Source organism: Astatotilapia calliptera, chromosome 10 (genome assembly GCF_900246225.1).
Source record: "Astatotilapia calliptera chromosome 10, fAstCal1.2, whole genome shotgun sequence".
NCBI classification, from domain to species: domain Eukaryota; kingdom Metazoa; phylum Chordata; class Actinopteri; order Cichliformes; family Cichlidae; genus Astatotilapia; species Astatotilapia calliptera.
In genome coordinates, this window is record NC_039311.1 from 10,607,008 (window position 1) to 10,631,547 (window position 24,540).

The 24,540-nt window shown below is 40.8% G+C and overlaps 2 protein-coding genes across 4 annotated transcripts; both read left to right on the plus strand.

Annotated features, from left to right (window-relative positions):
• The first annotated feature begins 4,462 nt into the window (after positions 1-4,462).
• On the plus strand, positions 4,463-16,219 carry esrra (estrogen-related receptor alpha). 3 transcript variants are annotated; one of them, XM_026181328.1, is made up of 8 exons: positions 4,463-4,741; positions 6,391-6,493; positions 12,404-12,787; positions 13,232-13,348; positions 13,455-13,568; positions 14,452-14,619; positions 14,989-15,258; positions 15,718-16,219. In XM_026181328.1, exons 3-8 carry the CDS (start codon positions 12,409-12,411, stop codon positions 15,969-15,971), a joined length of 1,302 nt encoding a protein of 433 aa, XP_026037113.1. In that variant the 5' UTR covers positions 4,463-4,741; positions 6,391-6,493; positions 12,404-12,408; the 3' UTR covers positions 15,972-16,219. The 3 variants fall into 3 exon arrangements, with proteins under 3 accessions (XP_026037113.1, XP_026037114.1, XP_026037112.1); XM_026181329.1 differs by lacking the exons at positions 4,463-4,741; positions 6,391-6,493 and adding an exon at positions 7,242-7,598; XM_026181327.1 differs by lacking the exons at positions 4,463-4,741; positions 6,391-6,493 and adding an exon at positions 7,619-8,102.
• A 5,123-nt stretch (positions 16,220-21,342) lies between these two features.
• prdx5 (peroxiredoxin 5) lies at positions 21,343-24,433 on the plus strand. The gene is made up of 6 exons (XM_026181330.1): positions 21,343-21,644; positions 22,908-23,042; positions 23,124-23,255; positions 23,410-23,448; positions 23,531-23,595; positions 24,100-24,433. The coding sequence occupies exons 1-6, from the start codon at positions 21,549-21,551 to the stop codon at positions 24,203-24,205; spliced, it is 573 nt and encodes a 190-aa protein (XP_026037115.1). The 5' UTR covers positions 21,343-21,548; the 3' UTR covers positions 24,206-24,433.
• Positions 24,434-24,540: the final 107 nt, after the last annotated feature.

The following is a 24,540-nucleotide window of genomic DNA, read 5'->3' on the forward strand; positions in this document are numbered from 1 at the left end:
TTTGTAGTAGGAATGGCAAGGAGGGGTGGAGTATTTACCAACAGGAAAAGGTGCAACACATGGAAATAAATTTAAAAGTTCAATTTTCTTTCTTCTTCACATTTTTCAAAGATTTCCAGCATCATCCCCCATCTCTCACACTTCTGTTCATTCCTGTTTCTGAATTTAAATCCATTGAGCTACTTTGACCGTTCTGTGTAGAATTTGTATGGGGGACATACATGTTAGGTTAACTGTTGATGCTGTGGGTGTGAATGCTTGTGTGTCTCCTCGTGTTAGCTCTATGATGAACTAGTGACCTGTCCAGGGTGTACCTTACCTTTTGCCCTATGACAGGTAGGCTCCAGCCCCCCTGCAAACCTAAACTGGATAAGCAGCTAAGAAACTGGATGAATGGGTTCATTTCAGTTCATACTCCCTGGAAACGCAGGGAGTATGTAAACAGTTCAGTTTGTTTGTCTGGTTGTTTGCCTGTTTGTTAGCAGTCTAGTGTCCACAGTTTACCAGATATCATTTCCAATTTCTGTGTGATGGTAGATACAGGAAACAGCTCAAGGTGATTTCATTTTGGTGAAAATTCAGTCAATGTGAAATTCAGTAAAAACTTTATAATACCCACGATTTTTACGGATGGTCTTCAACCTTCTTCACAATATACAAGGCCTTGTATGAGGGACACGAGTAACTAGGCTGGCTAAGCATTTGACCTTGACCTTCATGGTTGGCGCCCAAGGTCATAGTTGACCTTGAAATAAAGTAATTCAATAAACATATTAAGTAATATATCATATAAAAGGACATAGAGATTACTGTGCAAAACACTTTTTATTTATTCATCATTCATCATTATTTATTTATGACATCACAATGATGCAAGAACGGGCTAATGTATATGTTTGGTAATTGAGGACCAATGGTTTAAAAAAAAACACTGGTAAAATGAAGATGCTTTTAAAAATCACTTTCTAATTTGAGGGGATGATTTGAGAATACTTTATTCTTCCTCAACTGAACAGATGCTTAGTTTAGAGTCAAAAATAATCACATTTGAAGTAAAAGTTTATATTTAGCGTGCAGCCATATTGGCAGAAAACATGGCATATAGCTACAAACAGCAATAAGAAGAAAAAGTATCACTCTAAGCACGATAAAGTAACTCGAGCATTGACTTTAATGCATTCTATAGGCCTGGTTAGGCTGGTGGAGACAAAAGCAGGCATACGCTGTCAGACTTGCATATCACACATAATGCAGTGTATAAATAGCATTATAGCATGGACCTTTGAGTTGTCAGTCTATCCTTTTAAGAATATGCTGTGTAGCTGCTCATTTGACTCGTGTAAATGATAGTCTGTTTGAAATTCTAGCTTGTTTCAACCTGAAAATGGCACCAAGGACAAACACAGTGCAGCAGTACAGTGTGACTGCTGCTCTTTTGTTCTATGTATCCTTTTTTTTAAAGGAAAGCCGGTGTACCTTAATGTTACAAAATATCAGATACACAAAAGTTGAGACTGTCACTAATGTAGATACACACCCCTCCTCCTCCTCAGCTTGTTTCTCTCTAAACACGGCCAGCAGGTGGCGCAAACCTTCAATGTCAAAGATGCAACTGTACTTCACACATCTAATCTGTAACTGAAAACTGAAATTTATCCCTCTGTGTGCGCTTGTTTGTGACCACCTAGATGCCACACTTGCAGCCTGCAGTTATGTCTGCGTGGTGAGTAAGCAGAGCGCAGAAAACAACGGAGTGGTCGACCGGCCTCTGGAAATCTGACACTTTCCCCGCAGGATGTCTAAAAAGAAAAGGCACTGTTCTGGCATTGCAATCAGGAAGTCAGGAGACAGCGATGATGTGCAGTGGCAGTGGGTGACCTTTAACTGGAGGACACTTGCTCAGCTGCTATAACGTCATCAGCACCGCTGCTGCAGTTTCCCCGAGCTGCCACCAGGGGTCGAGTGGTGGCCACATGGGTGGGCTAAAGCACTACTGGCCTGGATTTAAAGAATAATTCCACTCTAAATTAAAATCGAAATAAATAAATATTTTATAGGATTGTAAATATGTAAGCTTTTCTGTATTCAGGTTTAAAAAAAAAGAAGAGACAGACTGTAGTGTAGTGTCAGTTAGAGACATATCCCCAAAGCTGCCCCATAACGAGGACACACTGAAGCTCTAGTCACGGTCCGATACAGGTCATTTCAAACAAAACTGACAGAGTTAGTCAGCACTCACATGACCATCCTGAACATATAATCAAATCAGCCTTCTCTGATCTCACCCCACATTTGCGCACATTGACCTTGCTATTCATAACCACTACAACATGGCATGTGCACAGCAGAGCAGCATAAAACATCTGTGAAGAGAATGTTCCCCCTGTGCTCTCTTGCATTTTTTGGTGATGGCTGAATCTGTATGACCAGCTTTTCTTTTCTTTTTTTTTTAAGTTTTAAGGTGGATCTAAGTGCACTAAATGAGTTCAGCCCCACTCTGGAATCAGCCTGCTACAGCCTGTAGTCTAATAATAAGCGTCTGTAGTATAGGTGGAGACTGTTTTCAGTCAGTCGTGCTGGCTATGACTCACTAATGCAGTGCCCAGTGCCTTTTGTGGATACAGAAAGAAAAAAAGAGCTTCTTGTTAGAATTTATGTAGCCTATCAGCTGACACCTGTCTCAGGTCATGACCCCCTATGAGGAGCACCCGCAGGGACCCCATCTGGCATTCACTGTGTTTTTTTCTATTTCTTTTTTAGGTTTCTGATTCCCGCACATCCACACTCAATGCGCAGTCACGTGTTTAGACCTATATTATTACGCTAAACACAATCGTACAAAACGCTTTAAACAGATTTGTGCGCAAATCTAACGAACATAGCATGACGGGTTTCGCCTCCAACCGGATAATGCAGAGTCTGCAGCAGTGTGATGCAGTCCCGCAGAAGAATTGCAGTCTCTGCAGCACAGGCTGAATGACCTTGCTTCAAGGTCGCAGTGACACCGCCGTCAGTTTTCCCTGTGAGGCGCGCGCCACGAAAATCCTGCCCGCGAGCGCGCCGCATCTATGTAACCACAGCGAGCCTGCTGTCCCGCACCTCGGACACAGCGCTCACTGCTTCAGTTGAAACCAACGTATACTGGGCTATAATTAGAGCCGGATCACGCCGGGCAGCTTTGGGGTGGAGATATCTAAATAATAGGCTACTATGGTTACTCCGATTTCTTTGTCTTTCTTGATTTCCTCCCCCTCCTCTCCACTTTCACCACACCAGTAGAAAAGCTTTTCAACTCTTTCGTGACAACTCCTCTGCTTTCTTAATGCCAGCTGTTGCCAGGCGTGTTGGGGAGCGCAGGGGGCAGCAGACTATTTCTAGAAGCAGGAGGCTTCTAAGTTTGACAAAAGAAAATCGTTTGTTTTCTTTGCTGTATAATAAAATTGCCAAATAAAGTGAACCTTGGTAGAGCAGGCTTACACAAAAGCCCATACAGGATAACACAGGGGGCGAACTTTGTATTCCAAGCAAGTATTTTTCTTTTCTTTCCTTTTTTTTAAATTCAGACTACTATCCTTTAATTATTTTACTTTCTCAACCCTTGGCACAGCTCTCCTCATCTCTTCTTCCTTGGCTCATGTCCAGATGCTGTGCAGCGGCGGAGTGAGACGGGTCAGCGTCACAAGACCAAAAGCATGACTACATTTTCCACAGAGGTGTCCTGGAAAGGACATGCAGCCTCATTTTGTGCCCTATAGCTAATGTGATAATTATAATAATAAAGCATGTTGCAGAAAGCCATTTTCGTTATGGTGTTTTAAGCATAAAGGCTTTCTGAATATAGGCCACAAAACGTATAATAATGCAACAGACCCGTGTTTTTAATCTCACAGCAAATATGAAAGCCGTGGGGTTTTTTTCTTTAGTGTGGAAGGGTTCACTGCTATAAAAAGCACTCAATGGTCTGAAATCAGCACTTTGAAGCAGCTCGTCTAAATGAATGAATACACCTTGACTGTACGCGAATTAACGTGGAGTGGGTCATATTTTTTTCACGAGTTGCAGGCCCTTATTAAAATGCGGATGACGCGGGTTGTAGGTGCGTGCAGACGTAACGGAGACCCAGTGGACGCAAATTGTGGCAGAGGGAGGAGAGCAGGCACGAGATCCAGGCTACGTCACTGAGTTCCGTCAAATGAGCGGAAGAAAGCCAGAGGTGTGCCGGAAGTTGAACTGTTAAAATAAAAGCAGCATTTAGAGTTCGTTTTAAGAATATCAGCGTCTCTATCTTTTTTTAAATGTGTTACGGATTTGACGGAAAGGAGGGAGACTTTTGTACTGGATTATTTTTTATTTTTGGTCATCTTCCCGCTTGGTAAATGTTTGAAAGGTTTAATATGTCGACGGAGTTTTGCTGTGAAATACTCTTACCGGATGTGGATGCTGTTTTTGTTGGAGACTTGACGCTAAGGTTCAGCTACAACCTCAGTTGTGGAAGGCGAAGACGGGAATTTTTTAACAGCAGTGGACGGAGCCGAACAGCCGGGCGAAGACATTGTGTCGCCGGTTGTTGTTATCTCCCTTTTTACATGCTAACATCGTGATGCGATGTGAGAAACGTCGCGAGGCTCTTACGGCGCCATTAATCCAGTTCAACTGCCAGTGGACTTGCAATCCGCAAAGACTTGACTGACCTCAAATATTTAAGAACAAAAACGACCCCGTGATGTTTTTACATTTCCTAGTAAGTATCTTGTCTTAGCCTACACTTCCGAGGTTGAGCACACATGGGGTGTTTTGCCCATTATTAGTGTTTTTTGGACGTGGCAGCTGTCTTGACGACAGCCTGATGTGCATGCACGATTTGCCCGAAAGAGCTCTAAGTTCGCCTGACCACGTTAATGGGGATATGGGACACGAGCCGGAAAATAGTTAATAGCCTACACTGTGGGATAATTTGCAGTGCACGCCATATTTCAAGCTTATAACACATGTATACCTTGGGACTAATTCATGCTTCAATAAATGCTAGAGGAGTCGTTGGTGGTTAGTACTCTAGTCACCAGTAAGCCACACTCGTTAATGTAGAAAATAAAGACCAACATGCAGATGATAAGTGTTTTCTTCTGTTTTTCTTTCTTGCATGCTGTTACTTAAACAGCAAGTTCTCATGTGCAGAATGCCCCTCCGGCACTTCTTCTTCAGTTGTTCACACTTTAACTTCTCTTCTGTGTATTTTAATCTCCCGAGTTATATTTCTCTCGTTTTTAACACACCGAACTATGTAAGTTGTCGAGCCTCCTGGGCCAGGATTGAGATCCCTGATCTTAAGGCATAATCCACTTCGGCAATTAACCTTTCACCGGTCCGAGATCAGTAAGGCAAGGTCACCCCTGGGTGCTGTTCTCCCTGTCTCCACAGTGCGCCGCATTTAAAACCCTTAAACTGAGTTTAATGTCGCGTCTGTGAATGTGATGCCGTGTCACTGACGGAGACCTTGCCCCTGACAAAACCACGATAAGAAAGCTTTAAACGGTTGAAGACATAAGGAGCTTGTCGAGGTGTGATATTTGACTTTTTGCTTATGTAATAGAAAGTGTACTTGGAAATCCATTTATGACAAGGAGCTGTTTGGGTGCAACAGTCTACTGGGATTAGAGTCTGAAACTGAAACGACTTATAAAAATGAAATTGTCAGCTGTTTTAACCTCCAGACAAAATGGGAAAAGCATCTCAGTTTGTTTTCATATATAAGAGCCTTGCACACTTTTAAAGTTGCTTAAAATAGGTGTCCTTTTTTGGGATATGGCATTTTTTTAACAGTCATATTTAGACTTTAACAACAAGCTGGAATACTATTCCATTTGGGGTTTTTGTGTTTGTTTTTAAGCCTAAGTAATTTAATTATTTACATAGCTTTATCACCAAACTTAAGTTTATAACTTTGTATGACTGAAAGACAAGGTGTTGGCTTTTCTCTGTCTGCCCTTCAAGCATTCCTGTGACTGTGACCTTTGGAGTGTGTCACGCAGTGTAAAGGGGGAGGGTATGAGCAGTGTGTGTAAAAATCTGGATAGATAGGCTGGGTTATGTATTTTTGGAAAGACAGTTGGTTTTAGGTGTATCCATACGCCTCATTAGAGAAGAAACAAAAACTGTTGGCAGAGCACATGCTTCCTCTGGATCATGTGAAGATTAGCTCCACAGTTATTGTTAGGAGCCTGCCAATCATTTGCTGCGAGTTTGCATACATTATGGTCATTATGAGGCCGGACGCGGTGTCCTTGTGGGGATTTGACCATTCAAAGCACAAAGGGCAAACATGAAAAGCAAACTCTTTGGCTTGGCTGCAAGTTTTGGGAATACTCTCAGAAGCGTTTGCTTGCTTCGCAGGTGTCCCGGTAACTGCAGACTTCAGCCCACAGCAATATCATTTTACTGAGCTGTCTTCTGGAGTGAGACATACACAGGCTTCAAGCTCCAGGTCACCAAACAGGTAAGCTGTTCCTACGTCACCTTTTATGTTGATGAAATGTTACACCGTTATGCCGTGTTTCAATTGGGATTATGTGTTAACAAGTGCCTCTTTTTCCTCACAATTCAGTCATTATAAAGGTAGACTTTGTGGTAGACTTTCAGCTGACGCCTTTAGGACATGCACAGATATGAGCAAGTTTGTAGAAGGATTGAGGCTGAGTAAAAACAACAGAGAATAATGTTACAGTGCCACAACCGTATTTTTCATTACTTATATATGTTACCCGTATATTATGATGGTTTTGTTGCAGTCATACACTTTCCAGGACATGTTCCTGTTTGAGAAAAGCAGGCTCATCAGCTAAACACAGATACTTCTCTTGGTCTGTTGTCGAAATTATATCATGAGGGCACAAACTTGAAACGACAGGCCGTGATTGCTCTGCAAACAGAAAATATGGGTTAGGGAGGGGCAAGAGGCGGATAGATGACAGAAAGAAAGAACAATTAATGTATCAGCCTGTGGCTCTTCAGTGACACTTTAAATTTCTTTTTTGTTTTGGGGATACTGTGTGAGGGGAAACACATCTTCAGCAGTATACATTTGTGTGTAACACCAGGAGCTAAAAGTTTAGCTGTCTTCCCCTAGATTATTGTAACTTTGTTGTTAGTTTAAGCAAGCTGAAACATTTGATCAAAAATAATATATATTACAGTTTAGAAGTTTAATTGCATCCTTCATTAACAATGCTAACTTATAATTCTGACAATGCCAATCAGATTTCCAGCTGGCAATGAAGCATCTTATATTTGATCAGTATAATTTGGGATCTTCCTTTACTCCATTCAAAAAATATAGTAAATATATGACGCTTAATTTTAAAATGAGACATTTACAAACACGCTTTAGTCAGATGACAGTGTGAAAGTGTTACTATGTGCTTAGCCTGCATCGCCTCCCAGCTGTTAGGGAAAGCCGATTGTAGGCCGGCCCATCTCCGCACATAGCCAGCACGAGCTAGCAGGAGCTGGTGGTCTGGATACTGATTTTTCTGCTGGATCTGTGTCATGATAGCACACCGTGGGGAGACTTATCGTTCAGTGCTGCTCTAGTCACCGCTCAGGTAAGATGCAGCCTAGTCCGGGTTAGAGTGACCAAAATAAACCTCGGCCCTAGGGGGAGAGAGCTGGATAGTCAGGATTAACGTAGGCTAGCTAGCCTAGTTAGCTAACATACAGTTATCATTTATGTATTCGCTACTCTTGAAGCTAGCTCATGCTAACGTTACACCAAACACGCTGGAATTAGTTTACAGCAAACACCACGCGTTTCTATGGCTGATAAAGTAGATAACAGAGCTATTTAGCAGACCTCTTTAGGTTTTACGCGCTGCTTTAGTCGAATCAATGAGTAACCAGAGAGCTATCATCGCATGCTTGTTAACATTTTCTATGAAGAAACCGACATTTCCCAAAGAAGAAGTCGAATTGGCCAGCGGTGCACATGGTGACCTGATGATCTGACTCAAGTCCGAGCAAAGCCAAATGACACTGTTCAGTATCTGTGTTTATGTGCTACTACTGGTACTGTCTGGTTGAGCGATTAACTGAGCTTTCAGTGAGTCCAGGTAGGCTAAACTTTAAACAGGATAAGTTTCTTTGACGTGTCCGAGGCTTGCCAAACAGCTCTCATATACAGAGAGGGCAAACTCCAAAGAAAATTGTATGCCAGCAACCATAGGATTGGGTTATCTGCTGCAGCAATAAGTATGATAAAGGCTTACTTGCTTGGGAAGTACCTACTGACACTGTTAGTAGGACTGACTAACTCTGACTGTTTTTCTCATAGTGTGCTTTCAGTCTGAGGCTCTCTGTTCTGTTCTCAGTGGTTCCCATCAGCAAAGACAGAAAGCTCTTTTCTGATGGTCATGTCTTAGAAGTGCAGTTTGATGTTAAATATGTCTGAACAAGAGGCTGTTTATTATTGACACAGTAGTAATTAGTAGTAATTTTTTAAACTGACAGAGATAAACCACTCAAAGCTGACCAGCCCAGGACTGATGTTTATTGATTATATCACAAAAAGCCTCAGAATCTTCACTGTTTTTGTTGTCACAGTCACATGTTTTGTAATTATACGAGACTTGAGTGGATTATCAGCCCACCTGATAAACAAATAGAAAAATGTTGGATAATTGCAGTAGATTGCTACTATGTGTGCAAGAGAAACTGAGGACTTAACTGGATTGAGGCTATTTAGACTGCAGAAATCCTCCTCAACGTCCTCACGCAGTGATCTATTAACACAGTCATTCAAGTAAGGGTCTGCATTAATGCTTAAGAGGTGAAGCTAAGAGACAGTTCATGCTCACGTTACGGTTACTTTCTCAATTTCACAATTCAAATCAAGAAAACAAAGTTCGTTTCAGGTAGAATAATAAAACATGTCAAGAGTGTTTTGGTGGCAATTTATCAACTGTCTGTCTTTATAGTGATTAAATACAGGCGTGATCCGCTCTCTTCTGAATTGATGACCCTCGCTTGGGCTGGGCAAAGCGGTGGTCAGTTTGTGCATGCAAACACTCGCCCACCAGTTTGTTAAGTTACATAAAGACGAGAAACCTCAGATGCCCCATTGATATTATTACATTATATGTCAGAGATCAGACTGCTCTTAAGCTGATTGTCTTATTTTATATGGATGGTTGACATTAAGAACCCTGACATTTGGCTTTAAAACTAAGTTGAGCTTAAAAGCATTACACAGAATTACTCACAGAGATGCAGATTTTGGTATTAGAAGTGCATGTTCACTTGGGTAATTGAATCTTCTCTTTCATTTTTTATGTCAAACAACATCTTCTGCGTGCTTCTCTCCTTCGCTGGAGTGCATTTCAAGGTGCAGTGCACAGTATGCCATCTCGACTGTGTACTGAGACTCATTAACTTTTTTATACGCTTGTATTGAGATTCATAAACATCCCAAATATAACATGTTTACTATTTTTGCTAGCATAATTTAAGTTAGAACTACAGACTACTACTTTTGCTTACTTATTTGAATACAAGTTATGTGATTGAGTGACTTCTTTATAGCACAGTGGCCTCCATTCACTCACCTTAGACATCTTAATGACTTGAAATATGACAGAGGTGTAGTTCTATTAGGTGCGACGTGTTTTTGATAGCTTTCATTAATATCTTTAGAAGGCAAGATTATGGCCAATATGATGATCATGATTATTTTGTTCAGCATTAAGGTCATGATTATTTGTCATAATTATTCATTAAGATCGTTGACAATATTTTTGTTGCACTTTCATGCATTTCATTTCACGTTTGTACAAATCTTTGTGTCAAAATAAAATTGGACCTACTTATTTATCTAAATTCAGTGTGTTTTTTAGAAGAAACATTTAAAAAAAAAACTGTACTAAATGAACAGGCCACTGATTTCACTTTTGTGTTGCACCACATTCCTGTTTGTTAATGTTCACAAACCAATCTTTGATGACAAATAGTATGAAGTTTTTTACTTAATTCATTGCACCTGCATGATGGATGCGAATAAAACTCAAAGAACTAGATAAACCCTTTCTTTTTCCCCAGTAATGTTTCACATACTCGTCAGGTATTACTACTTCAAGAATCGCTCTTTTGTCCATTATGGTGACCGTTTTCCTGAAGTCTTGCTTACTCACAGTGTTTGGTGGACACACGCCTTTAGCCAAATGGAACGTGATTACTTTGATGATTTCAGTGTGCGGATGGATTTGCTGAGGCTCGGTAAAGGCTCGCTTTTAAGGATGGCTGAGTTGATGTTGGAAAGTTCACTGCAGCAACCATTGCACTATTTATTCATTTATTTTTGGCCTTCATGTCTGTGCATACTGCAGTTTGTGGTTGAATAAGTTGTGTTGCTGAATATGATTTATTTTTGATTAACCTCTCTAAAGTAGGGAGTAATTCTAGTCACTAGATGATTATCTGCTTTCTGCTGTGCCAGACATTTAAATATTTGTTGTGCATCAGCCATTTAATGAAGTGTTACACATCCAGACTAGTCCAGGAAACTTCGAGCTGCCAGGTGCAGCTGCAGTTGGCTCATGCAGTCACATGTTCAGACATTGATTTGCGGAGTGCTTGAATTAATTAATTGTTTTAATTGGTGGAGGATGTATTTTAAATTGTGTGAGAAGCCAAATGGCATTTTCTTGTATGTATGTAGAGGACCAGCCACATATGTAGTATGTCAAAGGTTGAGGAAGGGAGAACTCAAGCATTTGGAGGGACAGTTTATTTTATGTTTGCATCCTCAGACTCCAAATAGGAAGGTTCATACTTATGTTTCATCATCTGAGAGGGGGTCCCCTTGACCAAAGAAGTGAAAACACAAATGAAAGAGACAACACCACTGGCATCTGGGTAAAATATCCCCTTGCTTCTCATTCAAGCCTCATCTCCTGAGCTGAAGTCAGGGGTCTAATCTGTCAGCAGATGACCCTCCCGTCTCTGGATAGCTGGCGACGAGCTGGCTAAACAACAACAACAACAACTGGTTAAAAGCTAACGCTGTGTCAGCTAATGTTAGGCTTGAGTGTCCTAAAGATTGCACTTTCTCTCTGATAAACAGTGTGAGTACATTCTCATGTCATGTATGAGTTCAGAAATATTTGATCCTCTTCAAAGAAACATTCACTTATGCCAGCTGACAGACAAACAAAAACAGCAGCGCGTACTGACAGAAAAGTTCAGGCCATTCTTAACAGCGATACTCGGTGTTGCTTTTATTGGGCAGAAGTACATTTCACTGAATTACAGATTCCTAATAGACTCATTTTACAAAGTTTTAATCATTCAGAATAAATAGACACGGGCACATATTGACATCTGGGTAAACAACAAAGTGACACCCTGTACTCTCTACAGATGAACGGCGACAAGAGTGTTTGAGATGACTGGAGGGAAAAAATGTAAAATTCTAGAAAATATTTCATTGACACTTATCAGTTTTTCATTCCTGATTTCTTTCCAAGTGTCGATATTATTTAAATATATTCAAATTTAGTTTGTACAAAAATGTTTTTATGCAGCAACAGTAGAAGAAACATCTTCCCAGATGCTCTGCGTTTCCCCATAATGGCTGCTGTTATGGGGTACAGTCTAAACGTAATGTGTTTTAATGTCTTTGTCCTACAGTGGCTAAGATTATGCAAAAGTCTGATTACAGCAATTGTAGACTGTGAGCTACAATCTGCTGTAAGATTTTACACACTGTACTTTTAAGCACACATACATATATAGCTCAGGTGGTAGAGCAGGTCTCCTACTAATCAGAAGGTTGGTGGTGCAGGTCAAACATCTTTGGGCAAGATGCATCCATCAGAGTGTAAATGTTGGATAGAAAGAGCATAGAAAAAAACTGCTTGTGAGAATGGGTGAATTAGGCAAGTTGTGAAAAGTGCTTTGAGTGCTCAGAGTAGAAGAGTGCTATATATGAATCAGTCCATTTACCATTTAGTTTAGGGAAGGTTAGTTGAGGTTAATTTGATAGTAGATTAAAGCAGCATTTGCATCACCACAACTTGAAATGTTTTTCTCTCTGCTGCCTGTTTCCTTCTGATTACAGTGTTTATGCTCAAACCATCACAAATCCCACACAGTAGTGCAAACAGTTTGATGGTTTAAAAAGCTTTAAGAAGGACTAAAGACTGGGGTGGGAATATGGTAAAGTGTTGTAGCCCATGAAGGGGCACTACACTACTGAGATGTTTATTTACATCCTTTTTTTCTTTGCTTTATCATTTTATTACTTTTGTTTGTTATCATGAAAATCTGTGACTGATGATTTTCTCAGAGATATAGATGTGAGTTAAAAGTCTCTGTGCTATTATTTACTTTGACATTTCTTTTTCCTTTTGCCCTGCAGACATCATGTCTTCCCGTGAGCGTCGGTCAGATGTCTACATAAAGGCAGAACCAAGTAGTCCAGAGGGAGGCGGGGGAGGTCGGACCAGCCCTGGCGGGGCCTCCTCAGATTCTTCTCATAGCGGAGGCGGAGTGACCCGAGGAGACAACGTTAAACGTTACTCCCCGCCACTGTACACACCAGCTCTGCGTTGCCATTTCAAGGATGAGGGTGGCGATGGGGCAGAGGAGGGCTCCGCTGGAAATGGGGCAGGTCGATGCAAGTACGCCCTGAGCACGCTTCCCAAGAGGCTGTGTCTCGTTTGTGGGGATGTGGCCTCAGGTTACCATTATGGTGTTGCATCGTGTGAGGCCTGTAAAGCATTCTTCAAGAGAACCATTCAAGGTGTGTTGTGGTAAAGTTTGCTTTAGTGACAGGTAAAGCACTTTAAATGTGTTTAAATGTTTTCACAACAAAACATAGAGTATAAAACACGTATTTGTTTTCTAGAATACCGCTAAAACTTCTCATTGATTTTCCAAAAAAAAAAAAGCTATTTTGTCCCAAAAAACAAGAAATGTATGCAGTTTTGAAAATCTTTCATATTGTTGCTTGTTTCTGGGACCTTCATGAACTCCTGACATTATTTCTGTAACTTTCCAGAGAGTGTAACAAAATCACTGTCACACCTCTGTATGAGGATTGGTATAGTCGGAGTGTAGGACATAAAAAAAGAGGAATAGCAGAATGTGTGTGTGGTTGAAAGATAAGAGAGAGTATAGGCACTTGCTTCTTCGCGAATTTATTTGTACATTCGTTGAGATTAACATTTTCTGCTTCTTCATATAGGTAACATTGAATATAGCTGTCCAGCATCAAATGAGTGTGAAATCACTAAAAGGCGCAGAAAGGCTTGCCAGGCATGCCGCTTCACCAAGTGCTTGAAAGTAGGCATGCTTAAAGAGGGTGAGTGTGACCAGACTTTGATTATTATTCCAATATGTTCATTATTGTGCAGTTGCTTAGTTTATTGCTGACCTAAACGAGAACTGCTGATTCTTGCACAATGTAGGAGTTCGTCTGGACAGGGTCAGGGGTGGAAGGCAGAAGTACAAAAGACGCCCAGAAGTGGAGAATGCAACATACCAGAGTGCTCCTCTACCGCTGACAAAGGAGAGCGAAAAAAGTGAGCTTTGATAAATTGTATTATGCTTTTTTGTGTGTGTCATGAAATAGCCTTCAAGGAGTTTCTGCAAATGTGGCACAAAAGTTCCCTTCGAGTCAAGGATGCACTGATTAGTAGTCGGTCATAGGTCACCGTGGCAACACTTTTTTGGCTATAACTCGTGAATTCTTACACTGATGGTGACTAAATTTCACAGAAATGTCTACTGCATATCACTAACAGGCAGAGCGCAGCCCGGGCCAGGAGTAAGTTACTCATGACAAGAAGTTGAAAGAAGATGAAAGATAGTGATGTAGAAAAAAGGGAGAAATACAGATGGATTTGGTTAATTTGGGAGATTTTTTTCCCCTTTGCACTGAGTTAACGTTAAAATGTGGATTTATGTGTTTGGAAATGAACAATTTTCCCCTTAAAAATGTAAAGTTTTAAAGGAAAGCTCCTCAGAAAATAAAAGCAACACACAAAACATTTCAAATAAACTGGAATTAGCTACAACACAGCTCCCCCTAGTGCCTGATGTGGTTCACTGTTAGTCTTCACTCTTTAAATCAGCAGGTCAGGAAAAGCTTTGGCTCTGTAATGATTTTAATTTAATGTAATTTGACCTGGATTGTTCAAGCTACATGAATCTGGCTGTGGTATAAACATAGAATAATGATCATAAGCAGCAGGCAAAGCTGGCAGATCCTAAGCCTATTTTTAAAATCCATATTTATATACTGTACATAGAGCGCTGCGTATAATACAGTGAAGAGTAATGGAGATCATCAAAATATATCTGAATGCGTTTGTTTAGATAATGACAGTGCTGATGTTGTGGGTATCAACATGTCTAAATGTATACAGTAATTAATGCATCGTTTGTTGTGTGTTTTTGTGACAGATTCCTCCAACATCATCGTGTCCCACCTTCTAGTAGCAGAGCCAGAAAAGTTATTTGCCATGCCCGACCCTCTGCAGCCGGACACGGCCCAGCGTACGCTCACCACCCTTTGTGACCTGGCTGACCGTGAGCTGGTTGTGATCATCGGCTGGGCCAAACACATTCCTGGTAAGAGATGCAGAGAGAATAAAGGAGGGGAGGAGAGGCAGCAATAGCATGGCAACAGCGGAAGAGACTTCCAGGCTCGCTGAAGAGCATCAGTCACACCATGACTAGAATATTGATTGTTGTTGTTATGAATGGCCTGCATGAGCGTGGCTCTAAAGGCTGAATAAATTTAAAGAAAATGTACAGTCAAAACAAATCAGTGTGCATTTAATGTCAAGAGACGAGGACCTTATTCTAAGAGCTCAGATGAAATTATTTATTCCCATATGAAGCTGGTTAAAATATCTAAACCATTATTTGGAGCTTGGTACCAGTAAACCCATCATCCTCCATTTAAATGTGTCCCTTTCTTTGTGCTTTCTCCTGCAGGCTTCTTGTCTCTGTCTCTGGCAGACCAGATGTCAGTGCTGCAGTCAGTGTGGCTGGAGGTGCTCGTGCTGGGCGTAGCGTACCGCTCGCTCGGCTGTGAGGACGAGGTGGTGTTCGCAGAGGACTTTGTCCTTGATGAGGAGATGTCACGTGCAGCCGGACTGACAGAGCTTAATGCAGCTATTAGTCAGCTCGCTCGCCGATTCCGTGCCCTTAACGTGGACCGGGAGGAATTTGTCATGCTAAAAGCCATCGCACTCACCAACTCAGGTACTTTTACTGCAGCTGCAGACAAGCAGCTATGGGAACATATAAATCAGAATTCAGTATTTTGACACATCCTTTACTTCTCGCATCTTATGAAGCGTTTTGTTGTAGCTTGTAGTGGTAGGTGCACTGTAACACTGTATATTCCCAGTTTTAAAGGCTAGTCTTCTGCTTTCTTGCAGGTATCCGCACTGTAGCTGAATAACTCACAAATGATCTCTCTGTAGTGTAAATATGATGCGATTTGTTTACCCATCTCATAACCTTTATGTAGTTGTCCCTCAGAGGTCCACCTACAATGAGTGCTAACTACAGGCCCTGCTTGTTGAATAAATAACAACTGACATTAGTTTGTTTGTAGTCAATTACCGGGCAAGGCAGCCTCTCTTTCTGTGACAAAAGCTGAGAACATTTCAGCACCCTCCACACTCCCTCACCATGTGCTCCCTGTTGTTCTGTCAGACTCTGTTTACATCGAGGACATGGAGGCCGTGCAGAAGCTGCGGGACCTCCTCCACCAGGCCCTGCTGGAGATGGAATGTCAGCGGCGCCCAGACGACCCCCAGCGGGCAGGACGTCTTCTTTTAACGTTGCCTCTCCTCCGACAGACTGCTGGCCGTGCTCTGACCACTTTCTACAGCATCAAGACCCGGGGTGGGGTGCCCATGCACAAACTATTCCTGGAGATGCTGGAAGCCATGATGGACTCCCCCTAGAGAGAAACGCAGGAGCAGGAGTAGAGCGGATTCAGAGAAAGCCCCAAACAGAGAGCTACTCTTCAAGAGTGGATGTGTGTTTTATGGAAAAGGACAGCTTTCATTTCAGAATTAATAATGAGGAAACGATCATTATCTCCTTTAGGCCACAGGAAGAAAGGAAAATAATGTGAAGTGGAAATTGGCCATTTACAGAATGATGTAACTGTCAGAGTTCAGTAAAAAGCTCTTCACGTGAGAACATTTAACACAAATGCCAGAATATTTCTTAGTTCTAACCGTTTCACGGCATGTTTCTTCACAGCATCAACCTGCAGTTACTTAACCACTGAAGAACAACATGTAGGTACCGAATAACAGACTGCAACCATGTGGCTTTTGAACTTAAAAATAGTACTACATCTGCTCATGAAAAGCCATAATAACATACCCGGCAAAATGCTTGAGAGTCCAACAAGGGGTCAGAATAAAGTGCACACTAAGTGCTTGTATTTACTATAGTTTAGTGTGCCGTTGTAGGCAAGTCATAGGAATTTCTTGCAATATGTTAAAAGCAATATAACGACTCGAATATTGTCTGTCACATTCAAAATGTGGATCAAATGGTGAGACATCTATTTGTATGCCTCGATTAGTAGTACTTCACTCTTGGGACCCCAAGCGCTGCTTTTTAGAAAAAAACAACAAAAAAATCGAGCTTCTAGTAGAAACCGGTTTGGTCAGGGAAGCCAAATGAGTACATTTAAAAAAAACAAAACAAAAAAAACATTTGAGAAAAAACTGCAGCACTTTGGGGATTAAATTGTGAAGCGGAAGCCGCTGGTGTGAGTGCAGCTGTCTTTTTACAAGTTTGTGCAATGGATTCACAGTCCAGGAGAAGTGTATATGAAGACTGTATGCACATAAAATGCTCCGCTTGGAAGTTAATTTATATGTAAAGTGTTGTATGTAAATCTTACTGGCACACACAAAAAAAGGCTTCCATCCAAGCAAGCATGTGTGTTTGTTCGTATGCAGTCGAAACCAATGAGCTACACTGAGATCAGGGACGAACACGGCTCTTGGACATTAAAGCTAGTGTGGCAACGAGCGATTAGAAAAGAAATGCCTCATCTGCTTTTTAAAAAAAAAAAAAGTATACTGCCCTCTTTACTCCACTAGAATCACAGTTTTTGACTTCAGCAGGTGTGTTTTTGAAGAAAAAAAAGAAAAGGTCTGTCCTGTTTGATTTGTGGGCTGTGACGTGTAACACTAATTTGTATGATTGATACGTGTACGTTGAGACATTGCTGCATTTTTCTGCAGTGGTGAAGAATGTTGCATAGATCTCAGATGCTTTTATATGAGATCAGCTGATCTGTTGAACTTTTGCAAGTGCCCAATTATGGGCTTAGGGCAACAAGAAATGCAACATCTTCCCTTTTGGATGTGTGGAAGTCCTGCTTACTGTTCAGCAGGTTTGTATATTTACAGCATAAATGATCACTGTAGTAAGCTTTCCATGCGATGCAAAGCTACAGTGTCGGATAATAAAATCAAATCCCTAAAAATAATATTTAGTGGCCAAAAGGGCCATTAATCTTTTAGCCATGTACAATTCCACTGAAATAAACAGAAACATGCAATTTGTAGTGGACATTTTAACAAAAAAAACTAACAAAAAACAAAAAAAAAAGCCAGCAAATGTGAGAAAACCACCCACCCCCAATTATAATTTTATTTGTGCAGCTCACAGTGTACTGAAATTTGTAAAGACTTGAAACTTGCTTCTTTTTTTTTTTCTCTTTTTTTCATACAATTTCCTTTTTAGGATTTAAGGGTATTTTATTTACATTGTAAACACACTGTTGTGGGGTTGGATAAAGTGAATGCTGATTGTGTTTTTAATGTAAACAGGTGTGTGTCGTCTGAGGTTGATTGTGATTTTAGGGATCAATTTACTTGGCTCTATAGGTCCGGTGGCATGGTGAGGCTACAGAAGGCTACCTCAGGAGGCAGAGTAAGCCAGATGGCCAAAAAAAAACAAACTGTGGAGACAAATGTAACTCGTGATCTGTTGTCAGTTTTAAAAAGTGGGTAGTGGGCATACCGAATGTCCTGCAGTTCATTTGTTTCTGTTTTCTTTACGGAGTGTATGGCTCATAAATGCCTCGTGAGAGAAAGTGTGTGTGTGTGTGTGTGTGTGTGTGTGTGTGTGTGTGTGTGTGTGTGTGTGTGTGTGTGTGTGTGTGTGTGTGTGTGTGTGTGTCACAGTTGATGTGGTGGTAAAGCTAAAACAGTGCAACTGCTAATCCATGGGTGCTACATAAGCAACAGCTGGCACTGTGGAATGGGAAATCTGGCAAAATGTGACACTGATGGATCTGTTTGGTCTTGTTTTCATAAGTTTGAGCTTATATACGTCTGTCTTTTTAAAAAGAAAAACTTGTGTTCTAGCCATGTTTCTCAAACCTTTTTAAAGATAGCAAAAACATAGATGCCGCTAAGTTTCTCCATATTAACGGGTCATATATGCAAAGGTAGATTTTTCTTTTCTTTTTTTCACTAGCATTTTAGGTACGGCGGGGGTTAGGGTGGAGGGCCATTTGCAGTGTCACTGTTGACGTCATACAGTCATTTGTGGGTCTACTTGCATACGTGCGCATTAATATAAATAAGCAATACAATAAATTTACCAAACCTCACACCTTTCCTTGTATAGCCACGGTGTACATATAAGCATTGCCAGTTATAATTAAGAATAGCTACTAAACGGTATATTATTTAGAAATTCAAATCAATGTTTGTATTTTGAAAGACTATTTAAATGATTAAATTCTATTTTTTACTCAATTTACTGTTGTTTGTTGACACTGCTTTCTTTTTTTTGTGTGATACTGGCTGTGAATTTCTGTGTGTAGGCTATTTTTTTTTTTTTTTTTTCCCCATTTAGATCAAAGTTTGATGTCCGTGTCTAAACTTGTCCACATAAAAATCACTGTGAAAAAAAAAGTGAGATCTTCCACTGTCTGACGCAAAAAGGGAGTGGATTATTGTAGGTGCTTTGTGTTGTGTAATAAATGGACACACCACCACCGCATACCATTGGTCTCATCTCTCCCTGTGGATGTGTATGCATGTGTATTCCGGGGGGGGGGGGGGTGTTTTATGAGGGTACTGTGATGAAGACCACTGTTGAAGCTGTAAGTGTCGTCGTATTTTTGACCATATCACCTTTGGACATGCTCTTAACTGTTGATGAATTGGACCTTGCTTTGCCCCCAGGTTTTCTCTTTAGCACCAGGGGGGTGAAGGCAACAGTGGTCCCAGTGGTAATTGGAGCACTTGGTGCAGTGACCCCCAAGTAGATCCCAGAAACAACATCCAAAGAGCGTCCAGAAGAGTTGTTGGAACAGCAAAGATCCTGCACAGGACTGTGGAGCTTGAGGTTCCTGTGCAACATCCCCCCTTTGTTCCAGTAGCCTCCTGACATGGATCTTGCTAATCCAGGCAAAGTCAGAGTCGGTATGGCCACAGCTATTTGTATGTATAAATATATATTTCATTGTAGACACTTTTTTTTAAGTAAATAGTGAGCAACAGGGACATATTTAATGGTTTATGCCGGTATTTATGGTGAGTTATGGTAATATGAAGTGCAAAATTCATGCCCCTCTCCTCTGTAATTTTTCCATTCTCCAACGCCACCTAGTGACTTGGATTGGAAGATTTTTTTTTTTGGCCTCCAGGTTGTATATTTGCCCCCTTCCTTTATAAAATATATAGCAGATCCTGGTAATATGGGGCATAACGAAACAGAAATGTAAAATAAGTAAAAGAATAATTGTTAGTATTGTCTGCACATCTTTATAAAAGTCTCCCATAGCCAATCATCATATGATCAACTACCTTTGGTCATGTTGTTTACATGTATCATATAGCCTAACTGGCAAATTGTAAGCTAATCTTGTAGTGGCAGCGTAGGTGTGCCTTTACATTTAATTAATTACTACAAAGCAAAAAATTACCAAGAACCTGAACAGGCTGGCGACCAGATTAAAATTTGGAAAGGGCCAGATTTGGCCCCAGGACCATGAGTTTACACATGCTGCTGACTCACAATATAAAAGTCACTATATAAAAGTTGTTGTGGAAATGCTGGATCTCCTCTCAACATCACTACTCTGTCTGTAATTCCCAAATAGAGATTTCTCCCCGGTATTACAGCATTTAGTAATTAAAATCAAACTTATTTTAACAGAGGCCCCCAGTACCCAAATCAGCATGATGAAAATTAATAATAATGGTAGAAAGCATCTCTTTGAAAAAATTTTTAAGAGGAGAGCTGTTTTGTTTTAGTTTTATCCCAGTCTCATCTGCTAACATGGACAGGACAGGGTTTATGACTTATACTGCAGCCAGACCCCAGGGACCAATAGAGATATGCTGTCACACATTTTAATTTTCAAACAGTGAATCAATACAGTTTGGCCCAGTGTTACAACAGAAGCTCACTCACATTTTTGAATAAATGTTTGTGGTTGATCCAAATAATGAAATAACAATTCAGTCTTTAATCATTTAGTATGGTTAACTACATTTAGCCCTGGTTAATTCCATTCGCACACACAAGGCTGTCTTTAAAGTCTAAAAAAACACATAGAAGATGTTTTAACAGATGCCAAAATAGCAGGAGCAGCTTAATGGTGGGCTAAATGTACTGTAGCATATTTTATACACGCAGTCAAAATGTGATGTGAGTAATGAAGGCGTTTGTGTCCCTGAAGAGCCCTTTTAGAGCCTGCTTTTAATTTGTCACAGCAATGGAAACACAGGTGTATAACCAAGGGCTGTGATCGATTTGGGAGGGTTGGCTTCATACACTGTGTGACTACTTCGCTGCTGTGGCTCACTAACAGGCTTCATGGAACCAAACCATCATTTTTTCTGTGAAAAAGGCCTAATAGTATAAAAGTATGAATATTCGCTCTGTGTGATACTGCAAATTTGGATACTGACTCAATGCCAAGTAAATGCAGGGCCAGTATTGCCAATACCAATGCTGACACTTTCAACCCATAAAGCCAGCATATAAGGTATATTTTTGTCATTTACCCCCTCCAAAAAATTACTAACACAATTCAGTGGGAATTTAGGAGGATAGAAACAAAACATCCATCCGATACCCATACCGTCACTGGTATTGATACAATCAATATGTGAACCATCTGCCCACACATATATAACATTTTCCTGACTTTGGTGAAGTCTTCCCTTGCATTGTGCAAAGTTATTTTTCTTTATCGGAACTGCTATAGCTCCACGGGCTACTTTCAGTCTCTAGCCCTAACTGTAGACATGTGGGTTTGCTAGCAGATGGCGCAGTAAATAAAGGCTTAGCGGGCCCAAATCTGGCAACTACGTACCTACAGCCAGACCTAATGTGGGACAGCAGTGTAGGTAACTGTACCCGAGGTAAGAGTGACAAGTGAGCTTTGGGCGTGTCCAAGCGGAAATTAAGGCAGCGCACACGGCACGATAAAAGCCCCACCAACCGCTTTCCTAATACCTTGCTAAATAGCTTGCTAAACAGCTACAATGCTCCCCGTGACATCCGCTGTACTCAGAAGTTCCCGTGTGCTCCAGAGCGCTAGACTACTGCACATTACTCCGACATCCAAAATGCCGATTCAGGTAAGGCTTGCGAGCGTTTCGCTGCCGGACATGCACGAGCCAAATGCGACTGTGTCAGTGCGTTTTACTATAACTTGCTAAATAAAGCGGTTACGTTGTTTATTTGTAGCTCACGATGCTAACTATCCGTGTGAATTCCGTCCCCGTGACAGCCGTTATCTTCATCATTATCGGTTGTTAATAACAGCCGTCCTGTCGGTGCTTGTCTCCGCACCTTCCTCCCCCACCTGTTAAACTCGTTTTGAGCGTAGCTTGCGTGTAAATCAATCTCACCTTCTCTTTAGTCGACTAGGCTTGTTTATTTTATAGATGCACACTCATGGTACTTTTTAAGGCCCGTCAAGGCAGTATTCCGCTATTTTCTTTTGTTTGTTTGTTTGTTTGTTTTAAATACAGCCAAAATCACGGCCAGTATATGTGCACCCAAGTATAAGTATATATGTTGTATTTGGGTCACTTGCAGCTTTTCTGAATTCACTTCACGGCCATGCAAATCGTTGCAACATTGGGTTATTTAACCCATTTTTTGTAGGATAACGTTACTCAAGTGCATTGCAGTTCAGATTATTGTCTCTTGTTATGGGTGATACGGCTTTTTTATGGGCTCAAATTGTGGTCATAAATATTTTGTACTTGTAAATCAGTTTTGTACTTGAAAATCAGTTTTGTACTTGAAAATCAGTTTTGTACTTGAAAATCAGTTTTGTACTTGAAAATCAGTTTTGTACTTGAAAATCAGTTTTGTACTTGAAAATCAGTTTTGTACTTGAAAATCAGGATTTGTATGTGAAACAAGAATTTGTGTGTGCGTAAAAAAAGATTTGTTTGTGGACTTAGCCAAAAAATACGTGTGAAACTCTGCACTCAAGTTTCAAGTTACAAGTACGAATTTTGAACCTATTTGGTCAATGTCATGTCAATCACAAATTTAACAATCCAATCAGAGAACCGATGGGTTCTAATTGTATGATTTGTCGCCCTCCAGTGGCCGTGCAAGATCCTGCAAGCCTTGTTTATTAATAAATAGGAAGCTGAATATTAGATGGGTGTGTTTTTGTATCTATCGTTCGTACGTACGTAGAGAAAAACCCCTCTCCCTCCACTGTGTCATCCTGCAGCACTTCTGTGCAAGTGCAGGCTAAACGTAACACAAATAGCAGTGCATGTAATGTCCTCCAGAGACATGCACATTAGTATTGCTCACTTCAGTAATGTGAAATGTAGGTCACCATTGTTCTGTATTGTCATCTCGCCTCTCATCAGGTGGGTGAACATATTCCTGCAGTGGAGGTCCAGGAGGGGGAGCCAGGGAATAAGGTGGCTATGGATCAACTGTTTAAGGGGAAGAAAGGAGTCCTCTTCGCTGTACCTGGAGCATTTACACCTGGCTGTTCCAAAGTGAGTCCACACTGTTAACAGTGCCTGTACACATTGATAATCAGCTGACCTTATTAATTATTTTTTTTTTTTTGTTTTCAGACTCACCTCCCAGGTTTTGTGGAGCAGGCTGCAGAACTGAAGAATAAAGGTATACAGGAAATAGCATGTATCTCTGTCAACGATGCGTTTGTCATGGCTGCATGGGGAAAAGAGCATGGAGCTGATGGAAAGGTAGAGTACAACTGAACAACCTGCATTTAGATGGCTTTTCTGAACAATTAGAGAGCTCTGTGACATGTTAGTCTTGGACAAAGACCTGGGAAATGGCCAAAATGAACTTTAAGGATGCAGTAATGCTGAGCTTATGGCCACTTTTCCTCTGCAGGTGCGGATGCTGGCTGATCCCACTGGAGCATTCACAAAGGTAAAAACCAATATCTGCTTTATATTCCAGCTCTACTTGAAGCTTTAGTGACTGACTATTAATTCATCTTTCTTTGCCTTAGGCAGTTGACCTGTTACTTGACAGTGATCAAATCGTGCAGGTACTTGGGAATAAGCGATCCAAGAGGTAACCTTTTTTGTTTGTCTTAAATTCCTGAATTTTATTAATAACAAGTTTGCACAGTAAGAAAGTTTATGCACTATATCCCCACAATCGTTCCCACAATCATTCCTGCCTTGAACATAATAAGTACTTTCTGTGCAGTTCTGTGTGCTAACAGTGTCACTACACAATAGTACACTTATGATGACACAGTATGTATGACACAGTATGTTGACTTTATAGCTGTCCAGAATCACTTTACTGCTCACTTAAGAGTGGAGCAGCGAGTGAGTGGAAATGCTTTTACATACGGCCTTTTGCACATTACCTGCTTTTGCACCTCTACCACTGCAATTGATTCATTGTGCAAAGGTTGCAGATAACTGCAGTGTTTGTGAAGTTTCTACTGATTTTTAAATCTTAATTCTGTCCATACTGATTAAAGACAAACTGCACATAACATAACTGTTATTTGTTCTGTTGGTCTTACCTAAAGTAGATTGGAGTGTGTATTTCATGTTGTTTCAGATATTCTATGTTGGTGGAAGACGGAGTTGTAAAGAAGCTCAATGTGGAGCCAGATGGCACTGGGCTGACCTGCAGCCTGGCTTCCAGCATTTTGTCAGCTGAATAAAAGAAGCCGCACACCCCGAGCTACTGTGAAAGTTGCAGTTATAAACCTACTTAAGCTTTCGCCTCCTCAACCCAAAGACTGATGCAAATGCCATGCTGGTGTCAGAAGCTGAGTTAGAAGATGATTAATGCGCACAACCATGACATGAAAGCCAATCCTAAGGACGGTGCATCAGTCTGTGTATACTGTTACTCCCTAGTTAATAAAATGCACACTGAAAGCAATATACACTGTTTTCTTTGCCTGTTTATTACAAAGTGTCTGCCACCTCAGCAACGTGTGACAGGCAAAAATGAAGACGTGCTTATTATAATTTATGATAAACGTGATAATCG